The sequence below is a fragment of the Rhopalosiphum maidis genome, chromosome 2 (genome assembly GCF_003676215.2).
Source record: "Rhopalosiphum maidis isolate BTI-1 chromosome 2, ASM367621v3, whole genome shotgun sequence".
Lineage (NCBI taxonomy): Eukaryota > Metazoa > Arthropoda > Insecta > Hemiptera > Aphididae > Rhopalosiphum > Rhopalosiphum maidis.
In genome coordinates this window covers 23,421,876-23,441,822 of record NC_040878.1, presented here as the reverse complement: position 1 = coordinate 23,441,822, position 19,947 = coordinate 23,421,876, and the positions used below count along the sequence as shown (strand labels likewise).

The 19,947-nt window shown below is 32.7% G+C and overlaps 1 protein-coding gene and 1 non-coding gene across 6 annotated transcripts in view; one reads left to right on the top strand and one right to left on the bottom strand.

Moving 5' to 3' along the window:
* LOC113551188 overlaps positions 1-19,947 on the bottom strand; it is a 234,434-nt gene that overhangs the window by 52,361 nt on the left and 162,126 nt on the right. For all 5 annotated transcript variants that reach the window (XM_026953275.1, XM_026953278.1, XM_026953274.1 and 2 more), the window contains one exon: positions 18,233-18,323. In XM_026953275.1, coding sequence (XP_026809076.1) covers positions 18,233-18,323 — 91 coding nt within the window. The remainder of the gene's footprint in view (positions 1-18,232; positions 18,324-19,947) is intronic.
* Trnay-gua lies at positions 13,126-13,216 on the top strand. The gene is given in 2 exon segments: positions 13,126-13,162; positions 13,181-13,216. It is a non-coding gene; the product is annotated as a tRNA-Tyr (tRNA).

The following is a 19,947-nucleotide window of genomic DNA, read 5'->3' as shown; positions in this document are numbered from 1 at the left end:
TGAATTGTTTCATATACCGAAAAGGAAAAATCAATAAAAACGGTAAACCTAGACTAAATACGATGATGTTATTCGTGTAAAAATGTTCGAGAAAAAAGTTTTCTTTCGCAAAATAGGCTCATTTGGGCACGAAACAATACGTTCATATTTCATGGGGCCCAGTTCCTTCATTACTATGCAAGGTTATTTTTTTAACGTAGGCGAAAAATATAATGTAGCGAGGATGGAAAAAAAAGGTCTCTCGTTTCTTTTAAATATTTAATACGACCGCAGGACGGCGGGGCGGGGGCGAGACGATAACAACTGGGTTCTCGATGGCCGCTAAGCGGCTGTGAAAGATTAAAAAATTGAAGAGGGTCTCTGTTTGGTTTATATTCGACCGTAGTACCGGACTTTTATTTTCCAATGAGCGAAAAAAAATGGGGGAATAAAGTTACAGGTAACCTGAATAGTGAATATATTATACATGTATATACGAGTATACTAGAGTGTAAAATACATGATTACGTTTTTCAATACGTGCAGACTAATCAGTTAATATTTAATGCACAAAGTGCCACGGGTAGCCCACGTGTGTATATACAGGATAATATAAAATAAAACATTATTTTTTTAGAAGCAAATTATGAATGCTTTTCACGGTGAAAAGATATTTTGTTATAATGTTAAGTATTACAAAATAAATTTCTGTAATATCGAGTTTTCAATCGATTTTAGTGGTTTAGATGGTTGATGTGGCCTAGTCAAATCAATTTACAAATATTATTATTTGTAATTTAAATTTTCTTCGAAAATAATCAATAGTATTATACAGTATTCGAGTTGAACTGTTTAAGGTAAGATACTCATCATTTTAGAAAACTTTTGTGTTTATAAGTCGTTATAGAACATAAAATATTTATTTTTAACAATTTTTTTTATTTTAATTCACTAAGTTTTTATTCTTTTGAACGACACTATACCTTTTTAATTTCATATTTAAAAACAGAATATTATCCAGGTATTTCGATTTCTAAAAATAGTAAATATATTTTGAACAATTTACTTCATTAGTTAAAGTATTTGAAGTTTAGATGACCGAAGTAGTGTACTAATATATTGAGAGGTACCCCTGCATCATTCTACAATACTCACATATTTATAACTCGTAAGCATTTAATCAAAAATTTAATTTTTACGGATCAAAATACTCCAAAAAATATTCTGCTTGAGAATAAAAAACCAAAAATGGACGTTGTTAATGATAAACATTTTTTAAAAAATAATTCTTTGTTTTAATGACTCAAATGATGTAAAATAATATTTTTCAAATATATTTATAGTTTTTGAAATAATGAGCGTCTTACGTTAAATTAATTATGTTGTTTAGTTTTTGCATAACGTCTACAAAAAATGTACCAGCTGAATTTCTTTTTTTTTGACATGTATAACAGTTAAAGTTTTTATAGCATGTACGTTTATATATTACATTATTTATTTTCTATGCCTGACTACTCTATAATTCAATGGAATCAAAGTAGTAACCTTGAATTCACGTGCATATACTTAAAGTCAAACGTTGAACTATAATATAACCACTCGATTATTATATATATGTAACTATAATTTTTGTCTATACAACCCGCGACCCGAAAAGACCTTACCAAGCTATATAATCGTCTCACGAGTTTCTTTGTGCGCGTTTGTATGAGAGTATATGCCCCCAACTCTCCCTCCGATCTACGACATCACAGCAACTTCTCGGCCGATTCCACCACCGCACCTCACTGGCGAGACCTAACCTGCTCGTTCCGACCCGTTAAATATTATACAACGGATCTCGGGTTATAATAATAAATTAAGGGGCCTTTGTGAGGGGGTCGAGTTTTAAAAGTTCTTTACACACTTTGCACACTGGCAAAGGAGAAGGCGTTTTCTCCGGCACGGTTGAGTTTAAAAGACGGGCGACCTGGAGTCTTGTAATTAAAAGGCACTAACGCCCTCGGAATAAGGTGCTGGCGGAGAAGTGGCGAGGTGGAGGAGTAACAAGACGAGGGAGATGAGGGAGAGGAGAGGACACGAGTATAGACCGTTGGCGGGAGTGGTTGGTTGTGTGTTGGGGTAGTGCAGGTTGTGTGGTACATGAGTGGTCTGTGTGGTGGGGCGGTGAAGGTGTAAAAAACCGTTCTCTCGTCGGCTAAATTTCACCGATACTGACGTCTTCGTGCGGCTATAATTTACTGTTCATACTTAGCCGTCCGTTTTCGGGTCGGTGGCGCTTTTTGGCTGTAACAAGACGAAAGGTCCCGCGCGGTAGTTGCTTATTTACTACAGGCAGCAAACACCACAAAGGCCGTTGCGGTCTCTTTAATAGTGCTCGGCATCAAAGCGTTTGTATATACGTATGTGCATTTCACCAAACGAGCTCGAGAATACAAACTATGTAAATACAGCCAGATAAAAAAAAATATTAACAGTCAAGCTTCACTCAATTGAGACGTGGAAAACATATTATTTTTAATAGTCTACATAATATTATTATGTTTATTATATGTCTATATATTAAATTTAAGTAGAAATGTATAAACACAGAGAAATGAATACCGTTATATATAGTACTCTCGTTTTTTTTTATTTTAGATTGTCTATATATTTTAATATATTATATTGTCACAATCATTTGATGAATGTGTAACCTAGCCATTGACATATAAATTAATTAACATACGATTATAATTGTATTATGTTATAATATGTTATTTTTTTAGTAAAATTAGAGTTCGTCGACGCTTAATCAATAATAAAAACATTTATCGGCAAATCATACAGTAATATTTCGAAAACGTGTTAATTTAATTTACCTATAAAAGAACCTATATATTACGACTATTACGAGTATGGCAATTGATTAAAAAGTTTTCTGGTGTAATTTGATGATAATATATAATACACCTACACAACATTGATATTAATTTGTCTACAACCACGATTTAGTTCGGACATTTTTATAGAAAATGGGGACTGCTGAAGTCCAGTTTAATCTTCAGAACCTTTATTTTTTCGCATTCTAAGGGGTCATTCCAAATGAGCCTGATCGCCTGGCAAAAGTCCCCCGAAATCATGGCTCGATGCCATCGGTGGCCAAACACCCTTGTAAACACGGCGCTTACAACGAACGAGGGACAATGGAAGCGAATGAAATTAATTAAAGCCGTTATTAACAAACGGAAATCTCTGTCGCCACGTTGTTGTTGTAGCCGTTGTTTTGTTTTTTTCTCGCCTTTTGTATTCTCGCCCACGATTCCATTATCGTAAATCATATCGGGTTTACCCTTGATTTACCATAAGCCCAAAACCTACAATAGTCGCAATAAAACGTAAAATCGTTGCGACGATATATATGTATGCGTTAAAAGCGGAACAAAAAAAAAAAAAAAAATAATAATAATTATAATAATATAATGTAATGAAACGCTTTAGTAATCGCTTCACGCATTAAATATAAATTATATGTCGTCAGATAATACCCACCAACGACATCTCGTAAATTATAGAATTATTATGATACGAATACGAATGTGTAAACATCAGTACTGGAATTTTTCTTATTTAAATAAGAATGAAAATTAATTTATTATATTTAATCATTTATATTCATGTATTATTACATGATTATGATAGACGAATTTTATGTTCACAGCAGTATTGTTTGAAAAGCCGTTCAGTAATGGAACTTTTATACGTTATATTATTATTTCGTATTCATTTAGAAAGTCATAACACCGTTTCCGTTAAAAAAAAAAAAAATAAATAAATAAGATTTAAGATCTATAATAAGATTTTAGGTAATTTTAATCATATTTAAGAATACAAAATATTTTATAACTGGACAATCATTAGAAAAAGTAATTAATTATCATAATTATGTATCTGTAATTTGAAACAAATTTAATTTGTTTATTAAAATGTATATTAATAAATTATATATTTATATATGTATTGAATGCTCAAAACTATTTTCATTGGATTATAATATTAGGTATGTTTAAATTTAATTAATATAACCTAAATGATTATATGCTTAAGTAAAATCCTGTACAAATAATTTTGTAAATGGTTTTCAGAAACGTTCCGATTTCACTTTATCTAATTTTCACAAAAAGATAAATGTAATATTTTACAATAAACGTATTTTTATATATATATATTTTTTTTAAATACTCGATGTATACTAAATATAGGTATTTTATTTGAGTTAATTCTGATATAACGTTAGTGTTTTGATTGATAATTAATTATACTACTTAACTATTCTGGTTTCATTCCCAATGCAAAGAGGGGAGATTCAAATATTTTTCCATCCAATCAGATCAATTTATTATTCTCAAGAAATAAATTTTTTCAAGTTTGTAAAAAAAGTTTATTTTAATTGCCCGAAGGCCCCCGGAGTATTTACGGTTTAATTGCCGCGGATCCATGACCATTAGTACTGCGCCGAGTAAATCAAAGAAAAATTCCCCGAGGGGCATGCCTCGTTTGTATATACAATAATAATATAGTCCTTGGGATGTTGTTTTCCCGGTCACCACCTCGCCTGGTTCTATCGTGCTTATATATACGTATAAAGATAGCAGGGCGGATTTTTCATCTCAGATGTGGTCCAGAGAGTACAACGGTATGTTTAGTTTATGCAACGTTCTTAAATCACTTTTTGACGACCAAAATTAACCACAATCCTCGGGCGAGAGTGAACAGTTGAGAAAGACAAAGAGAGAGAGAGAGAGTGACAAGGAGAAAGAGAAAAATAAGACATGGTAGAAATAGTCCCGTGTTTGTTTATAAAAGACAAAGTGCTCTTTTAATCGGATTAATATTGGTCTTTGATATAAACGGTTGTCTTTGCGGAGTTTTCATTACACAATATATAGAAATATTAAGTTATGATTATCAAAATATCAACCCCTAATGATGTCTGCAACTCGAAAATGAACCTTTCTGACTATTTTTTTCTTGTTATCAAAATGTCATAAATTATCAGATATAATTATCGAAACCATAATATTAATTTTAACTAATGTATTAGTATCAAAAATAAAATATGAAAGTTTCGAATTTAATAAAAATAGTTTATTAAAAAATACTGTTATTTTTGTGATTGTTTATATAATATAATAAGCACATAATACATAAATGCATATACATTTTGAAAAAACCATAGATCGTAAAAGTTATTTTTATTTTATTGGAATGATTCATGTGTTGAACCATAATTGTGTTATTATTTTATTATCCTCATAAATATTAGAAAAGTTTCATCATTATTACTTGACTTTTTTTTTATTGCTACACCATTTATATTGATAAAAGTGGTGGTACTTGAAATTATTTTATAAAGGTAAAACAAAAACTTTAAGTAATCATTAGTGTCCCTGACAGAGTAATCCTGCTGGCTGCTGCAGACTCGTAGATATTATACACTAGCCCGGAAACTATTTATTTTAATTTTAAAAATTGTATAGTATGTAAAATAATGAACTTTAAATAAAAGTTGATTTAAAAATATATAACTACAATAATAATAATTAATAACTATGTATATAAATGAATGATTAATGTCTTAGGTAATTTATCAAATAACTAGATAGTTGAATTTGTGAGTATTTTGAAAATAATTAAGCATATTTTGACCTCGGATTATCTGCAATTTGAATCGTCCAAAATGTGGTTATTTGGGAGAAATTTAGCTAGTAATTGCTTAAGACAGTGGTTATAAAGTATATAAAAAAAGAGTTAAAAAGATTATTATTATCCTTTAGATTAATGTAATACTGTAATCATTTATATTGTTGACCATTTTAGTCTTTAGGTGGTTCGCGTGTTTAAACTTAAAATGTTATTAACTAATTCTACGGGTTATAGTTTTTCATCGCTTCGAAAAAGATAAAATGAGAGGGAAAAATCTTCGTTCTTAGTAAAACGGAGTGCTCGTAATAATAATAATTATTAAGTTTACCTCCGGTCGTTTTTTGCTGGGTTAAAGAGTATTTTCCGTACGCGGGCATAAGAGGGCCACGGCGGCAGCAAACGGGTCGGAGAAGTGGTCGGAGGTCCTATATAATTACGCGCTTAAAACGGGGACTTGTAACCAAAGAAGCGGGCCAGAGAGAAGAAGTGTTTAAAATTCGGCAAAATGTAAAGGGTTAGAACAAGGGGTGTATAAAATTAACGCTATCTCCGGTTCCTTATTTTCGACGTTTTTTTCTACACGTATATATCCCTAACAAGTTTTTAGTCGTTAAGTTCACAAAGTACTTGTAGAAAAAAAACATTAGACAGGATTTGAGGGAGATAAAGTTTTAAGGGTGTTTTTGATTTCTTGTAATTTAAGAAAAAAACCGTCAGAGTAAATAATGTGTTTAATATGTATGAACGCTGGCGATATTTTCGACCACGTCTTTCCGACATAAAATAATTATTTTTTTCCGTTAGTAACATTATCGTTTTACAACGGCTCTTGAAAGGGGGTGGACGAGTCCGTCAGTTATAACCACAGTTCTGGACTCTAGAGGTACCCGCCGGAATATATACAAGACAATAATAAAACGTATTAATTATTAAAGTTCAGCGAATTTCGGAACGAATATTATACCTATGCCTTCAAACGAACATTTTTCATACATATTTTTAACTCGTCAAAACGATTTATTATATCGATTCGAAGCTCTGCGACTATTCGTTTCACTCATCTAAAAGTAATACAAATTTAAGTACAAAGTTATACAGAAACACATGCGAGAACCATTAAAGCTGGACCAACATCAGACGGGTTTATACTGCACATAGCAGTTTCGTGAACTGTGATGTGTACCTACACACTGCAGATAAGAGGTCGTTTGAAAGAGATGTAAATGTCAAATTTAATCTCCTATATATATATATTTATATTTTTTTTATTGACATTTTAACAAAATATTAAGTTCCATTAAATTATATCATTAACTACAATATATTCGTGTTTAATGTAAAAAAAAAATTGTTAGTAACTTCTGTCTACACTTCAGTCCTCGATGTTAAACGATATTAGATTTCCTGATTAACATCTTTGACGATTGTCATTAAAAAATATTATACGTTATTTAAAACTTATGATCAATGGTCAGCTAAGAATTTTTAGTTGGTTTACTCATACGGTAGAACTTTGTTTATTGCAGTTTGATAAGCAATAAGTTACAAATTATTGTCTTATGTAATTCGTACTATTATCATTAAAAAATATGCATACTCGTACGTACGAATTTAAATTAGCTACTGTTATTTTAATACACTATTGATTGTAATTATAAATATATTATATAAACTAAATATATCATAACATGTTATTATAATATGCATTAAATGTATATATATATATATATATATATATATCATAGGCGTGTCTAGGCCTCATTCGCGGGTCGTGCACAAAAGTGGCATATCCAGGAGGATGGGTTTACTGCACTAGAATTATCAATTTTTATAGTCTTATAAATATAAACGCTATAAGTCCAAATGATGAAAATTAAAAAAAAAAAAAAATATATGAAATCAGAAACTGAGAAAAAATAAGGTTATATTATGCACCACAATTTATAATGTAAGTTAAATCAAATTTCGCAGGTCATGGCAGGACAGGCAAGACCCGTAAACACGCCTATGATATATGTACATTATACACACATATACCGTCTTATTATCATCACGATCTCGTCGTCGAGGTCGGTGCCACCTGGGATCTACAGTTTCCCGCTTTAATTGGCCACACGCCGCCCACGAGCTGTGAGGCTTTTAACTGGCCACCGAGCATACGGTTGTCGTATACTCGCACCGCTATATATATATGTACATTATGGTGTGTATGTATAATACTATACGTTGTGGTGTATTGTGTACCCAGGGCACGTACACTCGTCAAAAGCGACGCGTGTTTTCGACGAGCGCGTCCCCCCCCGTCGACGCTTGCGGAGTCTGTACTTATGACTTTTATATATATATATAATATTTACTGTAAAGATGATGTGTATGTGTGTGTGAGAGAAAGAGAGAGTGGTTAGGATCCCTCCAGTGGTCGTGGATTTAATTCAATTGAATCGCCTAAGGTCAGGTAAATTGATTTCGACGCTGCCACACCACCCGGCTGTGGTCCTCCGACCCGGTTCGTTTAATATCATTTTACCGAAGGTAAGTAGCACGCAGACGTTTTACCCCTTTGTTGTGATGCTCTATCCGATGTAAACATATTACTAGACAATCAAATATAAATGCACGTTCGCGTTTTCCCGTACACACGTATGCCAACGCCGGACGCAAAAATATAATGCACGGAAGTAAACAATGATAATAATAGTATTATAGTGTTGTGTACTTGTGTATTTAGTGTTCGTATATGATAGTCGTCTGTTACTTCGGGGCGGCGCTGGCACAACGTGCAATAATTCTTAAAAAACGGATTCGCGTGGAAATGAAAATCGTTAGAATTTTGGCGATAGTCGAATGTAAATTCACATTAAATGTGTATGCTAAACTATGGCAATTTAATAATATTAAAAATTATTTTTTTGTATTTGGTCGGAGCTGGTGAAATATATTTATTTATTAGCGCCAAACTTTGTTTCAGTGATGTCGAGAACATTGTGAAATCATACTCATCCAAATCCATGCTAATCATCGATGAAATAGAAAAATCAATTTTTTTTCAAAAACGAGTGGCGCGTACGTCGGTACGTAGTTTTATAATTATATATATATATATATATATATGACGGTTAATGGAGTTCATACTAGACTTAACAAACAAGTACGTCAAAAAAGTTTATTTGGACTTCCATAAACCTGTAATTATCAAGTCGTGATGCATGCATATTATAATAATATGACGTGTAACTTACGAGTAGTGAACGTGTAAGACTGCATTTTATTATTAACAAATTAGATTCGAATGAAAACGGTTGTCATAAAATTTGAGTAAAAGATGAATATGTAAACAGACACCATTACTTTGCGTACCTAACCTTATTATAAATAATATTGATAATAATAATAATAATAATAATAAAACAGTTCATAATAATATAATAAACATAAAAACGTAATATAATGCAGGTGTATTATTATTATGTTAACTCGTTAGCGACACATAATTATATATCGTATCAGCGGACGTACAAAAATATTTACTTTGTAATTCGCGTGCAAAACAAACGAGAAAAGATAGTACCGCGGTGTTGAGGTTTTATTACTGTCTACACGGCGGGCGACCTTTTCGCACGAGGAAAATTGAGCGAGTCATTGGATAATATAACGTAGTATAGGCACATATTTTCCTTACGAGTTTTGTTACTGCGCATTTATATATGTCGCATTCGCACAATCGCATGCTATAAGACACAATATTATGTGATGTATATTTTATTGCGATTAAAATTCTCCCGCAGCCTACTCGAGTTTCGGTGACGGCAAACAGTGGCGCACTGAGAAACGCGGTCTGCCGCAGATAAGACGGGCGGCGGGTGAAATGGCGATATTAGCGCGGCAATAAATAGAATTAATCACGGTGGGCGAACACACACACACACACACACACACACACACACACACACACATACATACGAGCATTTGCACGCGACCACATATGCCCGGCCCGTCGTATATGTATTGCCTACACATACGCGTTATCAATAATTAACGGCGGCAGCAAATCCGTCTCTATAGTATAGATATCGTCATTTCTGAACTCTATAGTATAATAATAAAATCACAGACTATATGAAAATATAGTCTGTGATAAAATTGTGCATAGATTTTCAAAACTTTTAAAGCATTAAAATAGTTATAGTTGGGTATACATGACGTTTACTGCAGTTTATCGGTCGATCACACATTTGCAGATTATTATTTATAATAATAAGAAAATAAATTATCATACGATATGGGAATGAAAAATTGTTTTTCATTTAAAAAATAAAATAATACAGATTTGAAATGCTAATGGTTGTTGTTAGAAACTTAATATGAAAAGTTGAAAATAAATATTAAACTTAATCAGATTTTGTTTGTTATAAAAATAACAATTTCAACTACGTTTACAAATAAATCTTTCATACCTTAATATACTATGATATTATGATGTATTGATATAATATGTTATAATATTATAATATAATATATTGAAAGCGTACTTTTTAAAACAAACATTGAGTTTTATAACGATGTTGATTTAATATACATACTCCTCTTCATAACATATTATAATTTATATTATATTTACGTAAAAGTATGACGCTATTGAAAAGTGTATGACTGAACCAAGACCGAGATAGAACTGTTTGGACTAATTAAAAAAAAATAACCTTTTTGAATCGATTTTGGTGACCCGTGTAAGTCAAGTTATATTGCGCTACATATTTCCCTCGTGAGTAGAAAAATAATACACTATTAGTATAAGGTTTGTGATAAAAAAAACTTACATTATTGGTAATTCTTTAATAATTATTTAGCTTTTATTCACAAAACTAACAAACGTGTATACAATGTATGGGACTTTTTTTTTATTCAGATTACAAAATTACTTTTTTTATATTATTACTAAATGCTAAAATATAAAAAACGAATTCGATGCGAATGAAAGATATATTTCATTACAATGTATTCGTTTATTTTTAACAATGCGATTTACTTTTATTTTTATTTTTTGTCAATGAACGGATGAGCCAATACAGGAAGAAAGGAGATTATTTCTATTTTATTTTTTCGTATCAAAAATCAGTACAGTAAATTAATCTAATCAAATCCGAAATACGTAATGGAAATATATCCACTGGGGAAGGAAAAAAAATATAAGGGTCAAGTGAAGGACGATTGACATGATGATGTTTTAATCGTTAATGGATGAAAAAAACCTCTGATGGGGATTATTTCCCCATATATATATATATTTATATGTTTTTTTAAGGGTAGATTTTTTCTATAAGGGATTCGAGCGTCTTTTAGACGTCTAGAAGGGGGAATTGATCCTTGAGGGATGATGGAAAAGAGCGAATAAAAAAAGAGGGCAGAGGTGTCCTTATCTGGAAATCCGTCGCTGTTAAGAGTTATGATCGTCAGAGACCCCTGCTTGGTAAACGAGAAGTCAGTAATAAATAAATACGGAAGGTGAAAAAAGTGAATTATAAATAATAAGAAAAAACTGGCAAGAAAGAAAATCTTGTGGGCGTGGTCAGCACAACGAGGAGAACTGTTTGAAATACAATTGTATATATTATAAAAAAAAAAAAGTATAAAACACCAAATTTATATATCAACAATTGTTACACCTTTTTCTGTTAAAAACGCATTTGTTTACATATGAAGAGTGTTTTACTATTTTATACGGTGTATATTTTTATAGAATTGTATATTGGAAAAGACGATTGTATGGGCGCTTATTCTTATATATTCTCCGGGGCTCAATCAAAAACCAATCATCTTGGGAAAAAAACAAACCCGTCGTCGATTCACACGGGCGGGCGTCTGGTAATGGATTTATAACGTATTTTATATGTACGTTTTCCCCTCGACGCGGATGAGTATAGAAAAAAGTGAAAAAAAAAATAGCATATATAATGTAAGGGCGACAATCGGCCGTAAATATATGTGCGAGAACGCTCGTTGCGTGTGACTCTCTTCATTTGCCATGCAGCCGCTACTCGATGCGACGGTGGTGTATATACCTAGCACACGCATTATATATATATATATATATACACGATATATGTACACTGTACACACGTCGTGACGGCAGTTAGGGGATGAGATGGCTTTGCAGGAGATATAAAGCCAAGAAGAAAAATAGGAAAAAATATAACGGACGTGCCTTAACCGTGGAACGCGGAGAAAATCCTAAACGATAGCACACGGGCGAGCAGTTTATAATAATATTACGGTGTAGGTGCTGTATACCTACGTATAGGCGCACGCAATATATCGTATGTGTATATTTATTTTGTCGTTACGAAAAACATCCACTCCACCGGGCAGGAGAACTTTTTAAATTTACATGATAGGCACCCGTGTATAATATATAAGGTAATGTTGCCCTAAGTATGATAAAACGCGCATTTTTGTATACATGCCATACTGCTATTGTGCCGCGGCGACGGCGTATCGGCTTTCAGTGCGAAAACAAAAGGTGTCTTGTCTTTCGCGCGTCGCGCCATAAAGTGGACGGCGACCGGAATCGGAAGTGTCTCGGTGGAAAACGCTGGCCGGGGAACTGGACGTACATCCGGTCGGCGCCAACTGCGGGGGCGATCGGTTCCGACTTCCGGTCGGGATTCGCCGTCCGGATGGTAGTGGGTATACGGGAGTGTGAGGAACCAGTGTCCGTCTGAACATATTGTTGTTGAACAATATTGTTCTATAAAGGGCTGCACAGGAGCCAAGTATAAACATAACCATGTCAGTACGGTATAACGGTCTACAGGACGAATCAGCAAGCATACTCACTATCATTTTTTATTTTATAATTAATTAATTCAAATTTTGATTTTATGAATTATTAAAAATGAAATTAATATCCATATTTTAAAATTGTTAAATTTTTTTTTTATAATTGTTAAGGAGTGTCATGGGTGATACGCAATTCTGTTTTTCAAATGAGAACCCCCTCCTTCTTTGCTGTAAATTATTTAGTAGATATTTTTTTTTTAAGATGTTGATATGCGTATTTCAAAATTTGATTGAGGTTCTTCCATTCGGTTGTTAAAATGTTTATACTGAGGTTAAAATTCATTAAAAGTAAGTTTATTAAAATATAAAATAAATGTAATATCTATACTGCATATTACACTTGGATCATTTGTATACAATAAAAGTGTATATAGATTAATATAATATATTACTAAGATTTTCGATTAGGTAACCCACCTATATTATTGCGATATTAAGAATAAAACAATATGACAAATTATAAAATATGAAACAAATATTTTATAATAATAAATATAATTCAGAGTTTAAACTGTAGACATATTTTATTAAAATTAATTTAATATATTACTATTAATTGATTGTACGAATCAATAAACTGTGGAACGTGCTTAAATAAAATGAAAACCGACCGTCTTCCATCGGCCTTCGATAGCTCAGTTGGTAGAGCGGTGGACTGTAGTGGCGTAAAATCACAGATATCCATAGGTCGCTGGTTCAAATCCGGCTCGAAGGAATCAATTTTTTGTAATTTTTTTTTCTGATTTCGCTTTCTTTTCACAAATATAATTTGTACATCATCGTGTTTCATACAAATACTGTTTTACTTAATACTTCTTAGTATATCAATTGGCTAAATAAATATCGTATAACGATGTAATACATGTGTTTCAGTCGCCTATGGTCTACAGTGCAGTAGGGTCAGCTGACGCAAAGTGTACTAATTTTTTTTAACCATATAAAATAGTAATTTCAAGTGAAACAAATTATTGATTAAATTAATCACGGTTGTTAATTTCTTTATTAATAATATTTGAGATGATTCATTCTACTATTCATAATAGTGAATGTTATAAGTTTAATTATTATTTTATAATCATTCCAACTACATAGATTTAACATTAGACTAACTAATTTTAATACTCCTAAATCCAAACCATTTATCACAACTATTTGTTTTCCGTTTGTATAATTATTAGCTTATGAATATACGAATATATTAAAATACGTGAATCCAAATAATTACTTATTACAGTATAACTATAACATATATACATAATTATAAGTTTGATATAATAATAACATAATATATTATTGTCTTCTAAGGCGTGGATGACTTAATATGACTGCTTAATATATATATATCACAGAATTTTTACTACTTTTTTTGGATGGAAGTTACGAATCCCGATTAAAGGTGGTCGTGGAGAAAATGACAAACCACGAGTCTCGCGGGAGACAAAAGGATTGGATTTTCGGTGATCGAGATATTATATATATATATATAATATATATTATCGGACACGAATGGTATTAGAAACTTCAATGCGGTGGAGAGGGAAGTACTCTTATAATCCGAAAACGGGTCCTCTGCGAGATAACCCGCGCGGCCGGTCGCGATACGACACGATTGGGATGAAGAAGCCGCTCCGCACTCGACACAGTGGTCCCGCCGCCGCCACACTTGCTTACACGCGCCCGTTAACTTGATAAAACTTATAATTGGCACCCCATTGATTTCGGTTGAGGGCATTTTTTTCTTACGGCCGTCGTTTTAATCTGCAGTTCATAATAAATAAATATATATATATATATATATATATATATATATATAATTTATACATGAAGGTACCTTCACCAGGAGAGACCCTCGAACACACTACGCTCGCATTGGTGGTGGTAATGCAGCGATCAGGACAGCGAAGTACTTCATACTATTTTTATTATTGTTGTTATTATCGCGGTGTTCCGGCCTTCTTCCGGTTTCAATTTATTTTTCGCATTCGTCTCCTCCCGTCGAGACAATGCGCGGAGCAGCTCGAGATTTATACATTATTATTATCATCGTTGTATATGTTTATTTTTTTCATTTACCGAGGGCGATAAATCAACCGAAATGAGCATATGTAAGTGCTGTGACATTAAAAATGACAACGGTAAAACGCTACTACTATAACTCTACAAACACTGCAAAATTATGTGCTTGTACGTTCAGGCACACTCATATATTCATACACACAATGCGAGTTTGAAAAATACGTGTTCTGTTTTTTTTTCGTACTCTTTCACATATTATTATTACGTATTTTTTTCGTGGTGGTTAGCAAAAAAAAAAAAAGGTAAAAACGATGAACGCGACTGTTAGCTATATTCTCCTCGTACGAAAAAAAAAATAAAAAAAAACGTGACGCGTGTGAATAAGACCGGAAAATGCGCCCAGCAACAGGTTACACGCGTGTATAGGCGTGTATAGCTGTCGAGCAAAGGTTTTTTTTTTTCAAATTAACAGTGGTATATAATATAACATACACAATAACACACACGCCCTTAGTAATCGCGTGGGGAAAAAAATAATCGCAGAGATTAGCTGTCGCTAATAGTTTGTCTGAGGGGATTCCGCGTGTAATACTATATAGACGATATTTCTCGTGGTATGCGCTTATAGTTTGCCAAACCGTGTTTGGTTCGCATGTGAAGTCTCGAAGACATATTTGCGGTGTGTTCATCAGCTCCCCCGTCCTCGCCAACCTCTGGTAGATATTCGTCAGTCCGGGTCAAAGGCTAGCCCCATTCTTCCGATGTTATGAAACGCATTTGTTCCCCGCGTGAAGTGTTGGGATTCCAGAAATTCATAAGAAATATGCACATTGTACATTTGAACGTATCGCGTGTCCACGGATTCGGTGTGTATAGATTAATTTAATGTAACACTATTTAATATTCTGCAGTATAATACTGTGATGCGGAAAATTTGAGACACATCATTGCGTTTTGATATGAATAACGATTATGTAATTAGTGATGGACTTTACAAAAAAGTTAGTTTGAGACAATTATTTAATTGACCTTCAAATTTGATTTGTCTTGGGTATACTTAATATTTGTATTATGTATGCTTATTTAAACATGCTGCTCTCAAATTAGTAATAACAAAAATAAAATAAAACTCATATCTTGCAATTTATAAAAAAAAAGTCTCTTTTGTTTTTAGCAATGAAAATAATATTGTCTTCAATATCAATTTGATTTAATATATCTTTACCTACATCTATAAAGGAAAAAATGTCCGAAGATATTCCGTCAGCATAGTCCGAAACTGACTTATATATTTGAGGTAAAAAAATGAATGTAACCCTTCAACTACCCAGCTTAAATTCCCTCTCGTAGACATGCAGGTTGCGACTTACGCCCAGCTCCCTCTCGCCGTACCAAACTGGAATATACGTTTTCGAATATCAGTGTTGAATGTATATATATATACATATACAATATATGTGTGTATGTGTGTAGGTGTTATATGTATATATATATATATATATGATATACGCACTCGTTTGATGCATGCAAAATTATTCGCCAAACTGTAAACACTGGGCAAAAGCCGAAGGCACACTGCACAGCACACACGCTCACAGGCGTGCGTTACGGGATTTCGGACTGCTGGCAGTGTGAGTGTGTGGAAATGTTTTCGAATATACATACATTAAAATTCTCATCGAAAGGGTGTGCACGGTGTGATATGTAGTGTGACTGGATAAGGTCGGGCAGGGGACGGGAGTCGGAGGTAAAGATTTTAAATGCGTATTTTAAGATGTCAACTCTGCCGCACGGGTTGTGCAGGGACCGGAGAGTGCGGTGCGTATACGTGTGTGTGTGTGTGTGTGTGTGTGTGTGTGAGAGCGGGAATTAGCATTATATGCGTCCTGAACATACGTATAATACATACATATTGTATACGCAGCGCCGGGTGATCCGTCGTTGAGTTGAGCACATGAATGTTTTAGTACGCATACAGATCAGTGTGTGTGTGTGTACGCGTCAAACCCCTTTTTTAACCCCGAGGATGACGTTTTTTTTATTCGTTTTGTTTTAATCGGATCTCGCATGTAAATTTATATGTGTACGGGGACAGGAACTAAAAAAAAACAACTAAAAATATCGTAAATTCACATCGAATATACCTATACGTCGAAATTCTCGCATTTATATTTACGTTTCTATAATATAAGATTACGATACAAATATATTATATACGTAATGCGTGAGTGAAAGCCCCATCGCAGTATTATCCACTGCCGGCGACACGTCATCAGAGCAACGATTTTTGGGGAGCAGCTCGCTCGTAAACATTATATTATGTATACGTTTTATATTATTATTATTATTATTAGTAGTAGTAGTATTACGTGGGAAGAGAAAAAAACTACCGACCGCTGTTGTAGGTATATAATAGTAATTTTTTTTTAATAATTTTTTTTTTCATTTTCTTCTCCTTTAAGCGTCGCACACGGCAGTAAAATATTCATAAGATCCACTGCGAAATTAATCACCCTCTCCGGTTTTCGCGTTAGCATATCTCCCGGGACGTCGGCCGTTCCTCTTGTGACACCATCGCGGGCGAGTACAACGAAAATCCCCAATGTAATTTCTGATTAACTAAAAAAAGACGACTACTTCCTTGAATGTTTTACTTTCTAATTTTTTTAAATTGAACTTATTTTAGGTATAGTGGCCCGAGGTAATCAGTTATTCCGACAAAGGTATTTTGTATTTTTTCGGCTTACGACATCAATCAATACATACAATTTATTTCGTTTTAAATTTTATATAATATATAAATATTTTGTATATTATTTTAAATTTCGTGGAAATCGGTTCGTGTATAAATAATTCGAATCCGTATAATATATTGTTAAGAAAATATAATATTTTAAACTGGAAAAAATACCGATTGTGACTATGCTTTTGAAAACAAAAATATTTGACGCGTATATATTTGAATATGGGCTAAAGTGTAAAATAGTTTCTTTTAATTATTTTGCAATATGAAATAACACTAAAAAATATGCTGATTATGAGATTAAATTGTTATCTTAGTATTGGTACACCTAAGTTTTGTTCGTTATGTATTGATGCATGACTGATTTGTTTGTGCAATTTACGCTTTTATTTTATTTACAATTAAAATGTTTTTATAAAGAATATTCAGATTTTGAAAATGTATAAGCTGTTATTTCAAGATGATATAAGAACTTTTGGGATTGCTGGGCTAAAAATATTTTTTTTTGTTTCTTAGTCAATGTAATTGTTGTTATTGTTTAAAAACCAAATAAAATAATAATAAAAAGGAAAAAAATGGGGGAAATGAATAATAATAATTGCTTTTATAAAACGTTAAAAAAATAGATGGTAAAAATAACGAGGAAATAAATTCGAAATTGCTTGTTAGAGACCGCCTGGTGTTGCTTGGAAAGTTCGTGCTTTTTCACCTGATGTTTGAAATTATATATATATATATATAAATAATATTTTTCTTCGGCTGGTAATAATAATGACGGGCTGAGGTGCCGTTATTAAAAAGTTATGCTGGGGAAGTTCACGGGGGTAGGGAAAGCATACTCAAATTCATTCAACCGTTTTTCGAATCGTAATGAGATTACGCTTCTCCATACGACGAGAAGCATGAAAATTACTTAGAAAATAAACGCTTAATTCTAAGATGAAATAATAACAACAATAATAAGTTACTCACCTTCTGGACCAGCAGTGTCAGTGGCGAGTTTGTGTTGAAACGCCTTGAACGGGAAATTGGTCTGTAACCAAGGTGAAGGTTCTAGGTATTTCTGTAAATAAAAAAATAAATGAAAAATAAGAATTTCATCAAAAATCATTCTACTTATAATATTATTGAACATTATAAATTTAATATTCTTTAATTATATTTTTGTAACAGTATATATTTTGATGTATAACAATATTTAACGTCTTATAAGGACGATTCGTGTTATTCGCTGTAAATAATAATAATATATTCCAGTCGTGTACACCCTTTTATCGTATGTTTTGTCAGACAGATGTCTTCGGTGTACGTGAAATGGGGTTTTTTTTTATTTCGTTATTCTTCCCTCCGCACCGATGATAAGGGTGAAAGTCATATATTCCTAACCCGACCAATTGAATAAAATAACCGGACTTCGGAGAAACGGAGGTCAAGGAAAAAAAAGAAAGAAGATAAATGCGTGTCCGGCGAAGTCCACTCGCAACGCAGATGTCGAAGATATTGGCCGACGATATATTATGCGCGCGCGCCACCACCCTATCGTTATACTACTATAGTTTGTTTAAATATTCTGGACACACGCAGTCAACGTATATGCGATGATATAGTATAATAATATGATATATACTCGCTTGTTCGGGACTTGGATGATTTGCAACGTTTTTAGGACAAAACTGTTATTAAAAAAAATAAAATATATGTATATATCGTGTCTGAGAAGAGTGCCATTAACTTCGTGGGGCGGTTGCGACGGTGTGGGGGGGAGAGGATACGAGGGAGATCACTTCGGACGTATAATAATAAAACAACACTCCGAAATTCAAGGAGACGGAATTTATACTCTAATACACCAATGCCGTGTTGACCGTCGAGACTCCACTCCGTATGGTCATTTTTCATCGAAAAATATGTGATATACTATTTTATGCAATTCAATATTATAAATCACGATCTTTGATTTTTGTCACTCAATAATATATGCGATGATTATCGCAATACAGCTTTACGGTATTTTTTGTGACATAAATAATAAACGTTGTTTTATTTTTTTAATGTTATACGTTCTAGATATATAATAAGTTGTAAAAATGTACCAATAGGTATTTTCGAGATTTATTTTCTGAAACTTTTGACAGTACTATTATTATGAAATAATACAGTATATTACTTGTTTGTATTAAATTTTGTTTTAAAATTTACGCCTTTGTGTGATTTATATAATGTTTTGCTATGCATTTCTTTTTATTTTGACATATTTATTTATACTCGAGTACTACACCCTAAACTGACATTTTTTTGTAAATCATTCAAATTCAACAGTAAAACGTTTCTCCAATATTTACATTGTTAAACTAATACGTTTCATGTCATAAGATTAAGTATTAATATGCTCGGTAAATTAACTTTTATTTAATATATTATAAATACATATATACTTAAAGTTATATATATACAGGCATTTCATGAGTTTCCAATATTTCCTGCTTTTAGTCATGGATATACGCAGAGGGGGTAATGTGTACGAGTATTATAGGGTTACACGAGGGTATATTGAGGGAGCTAATGAAATCACACGATCGAGTGCGAAACGACACCCAAAATTTATGGGCCGCGTAATTTCTGTTATTTTATTGAACAGAAAACCGTGTATAGCGTTTTGGCTACCTTTATCGTGTTAGTGAAGCCGC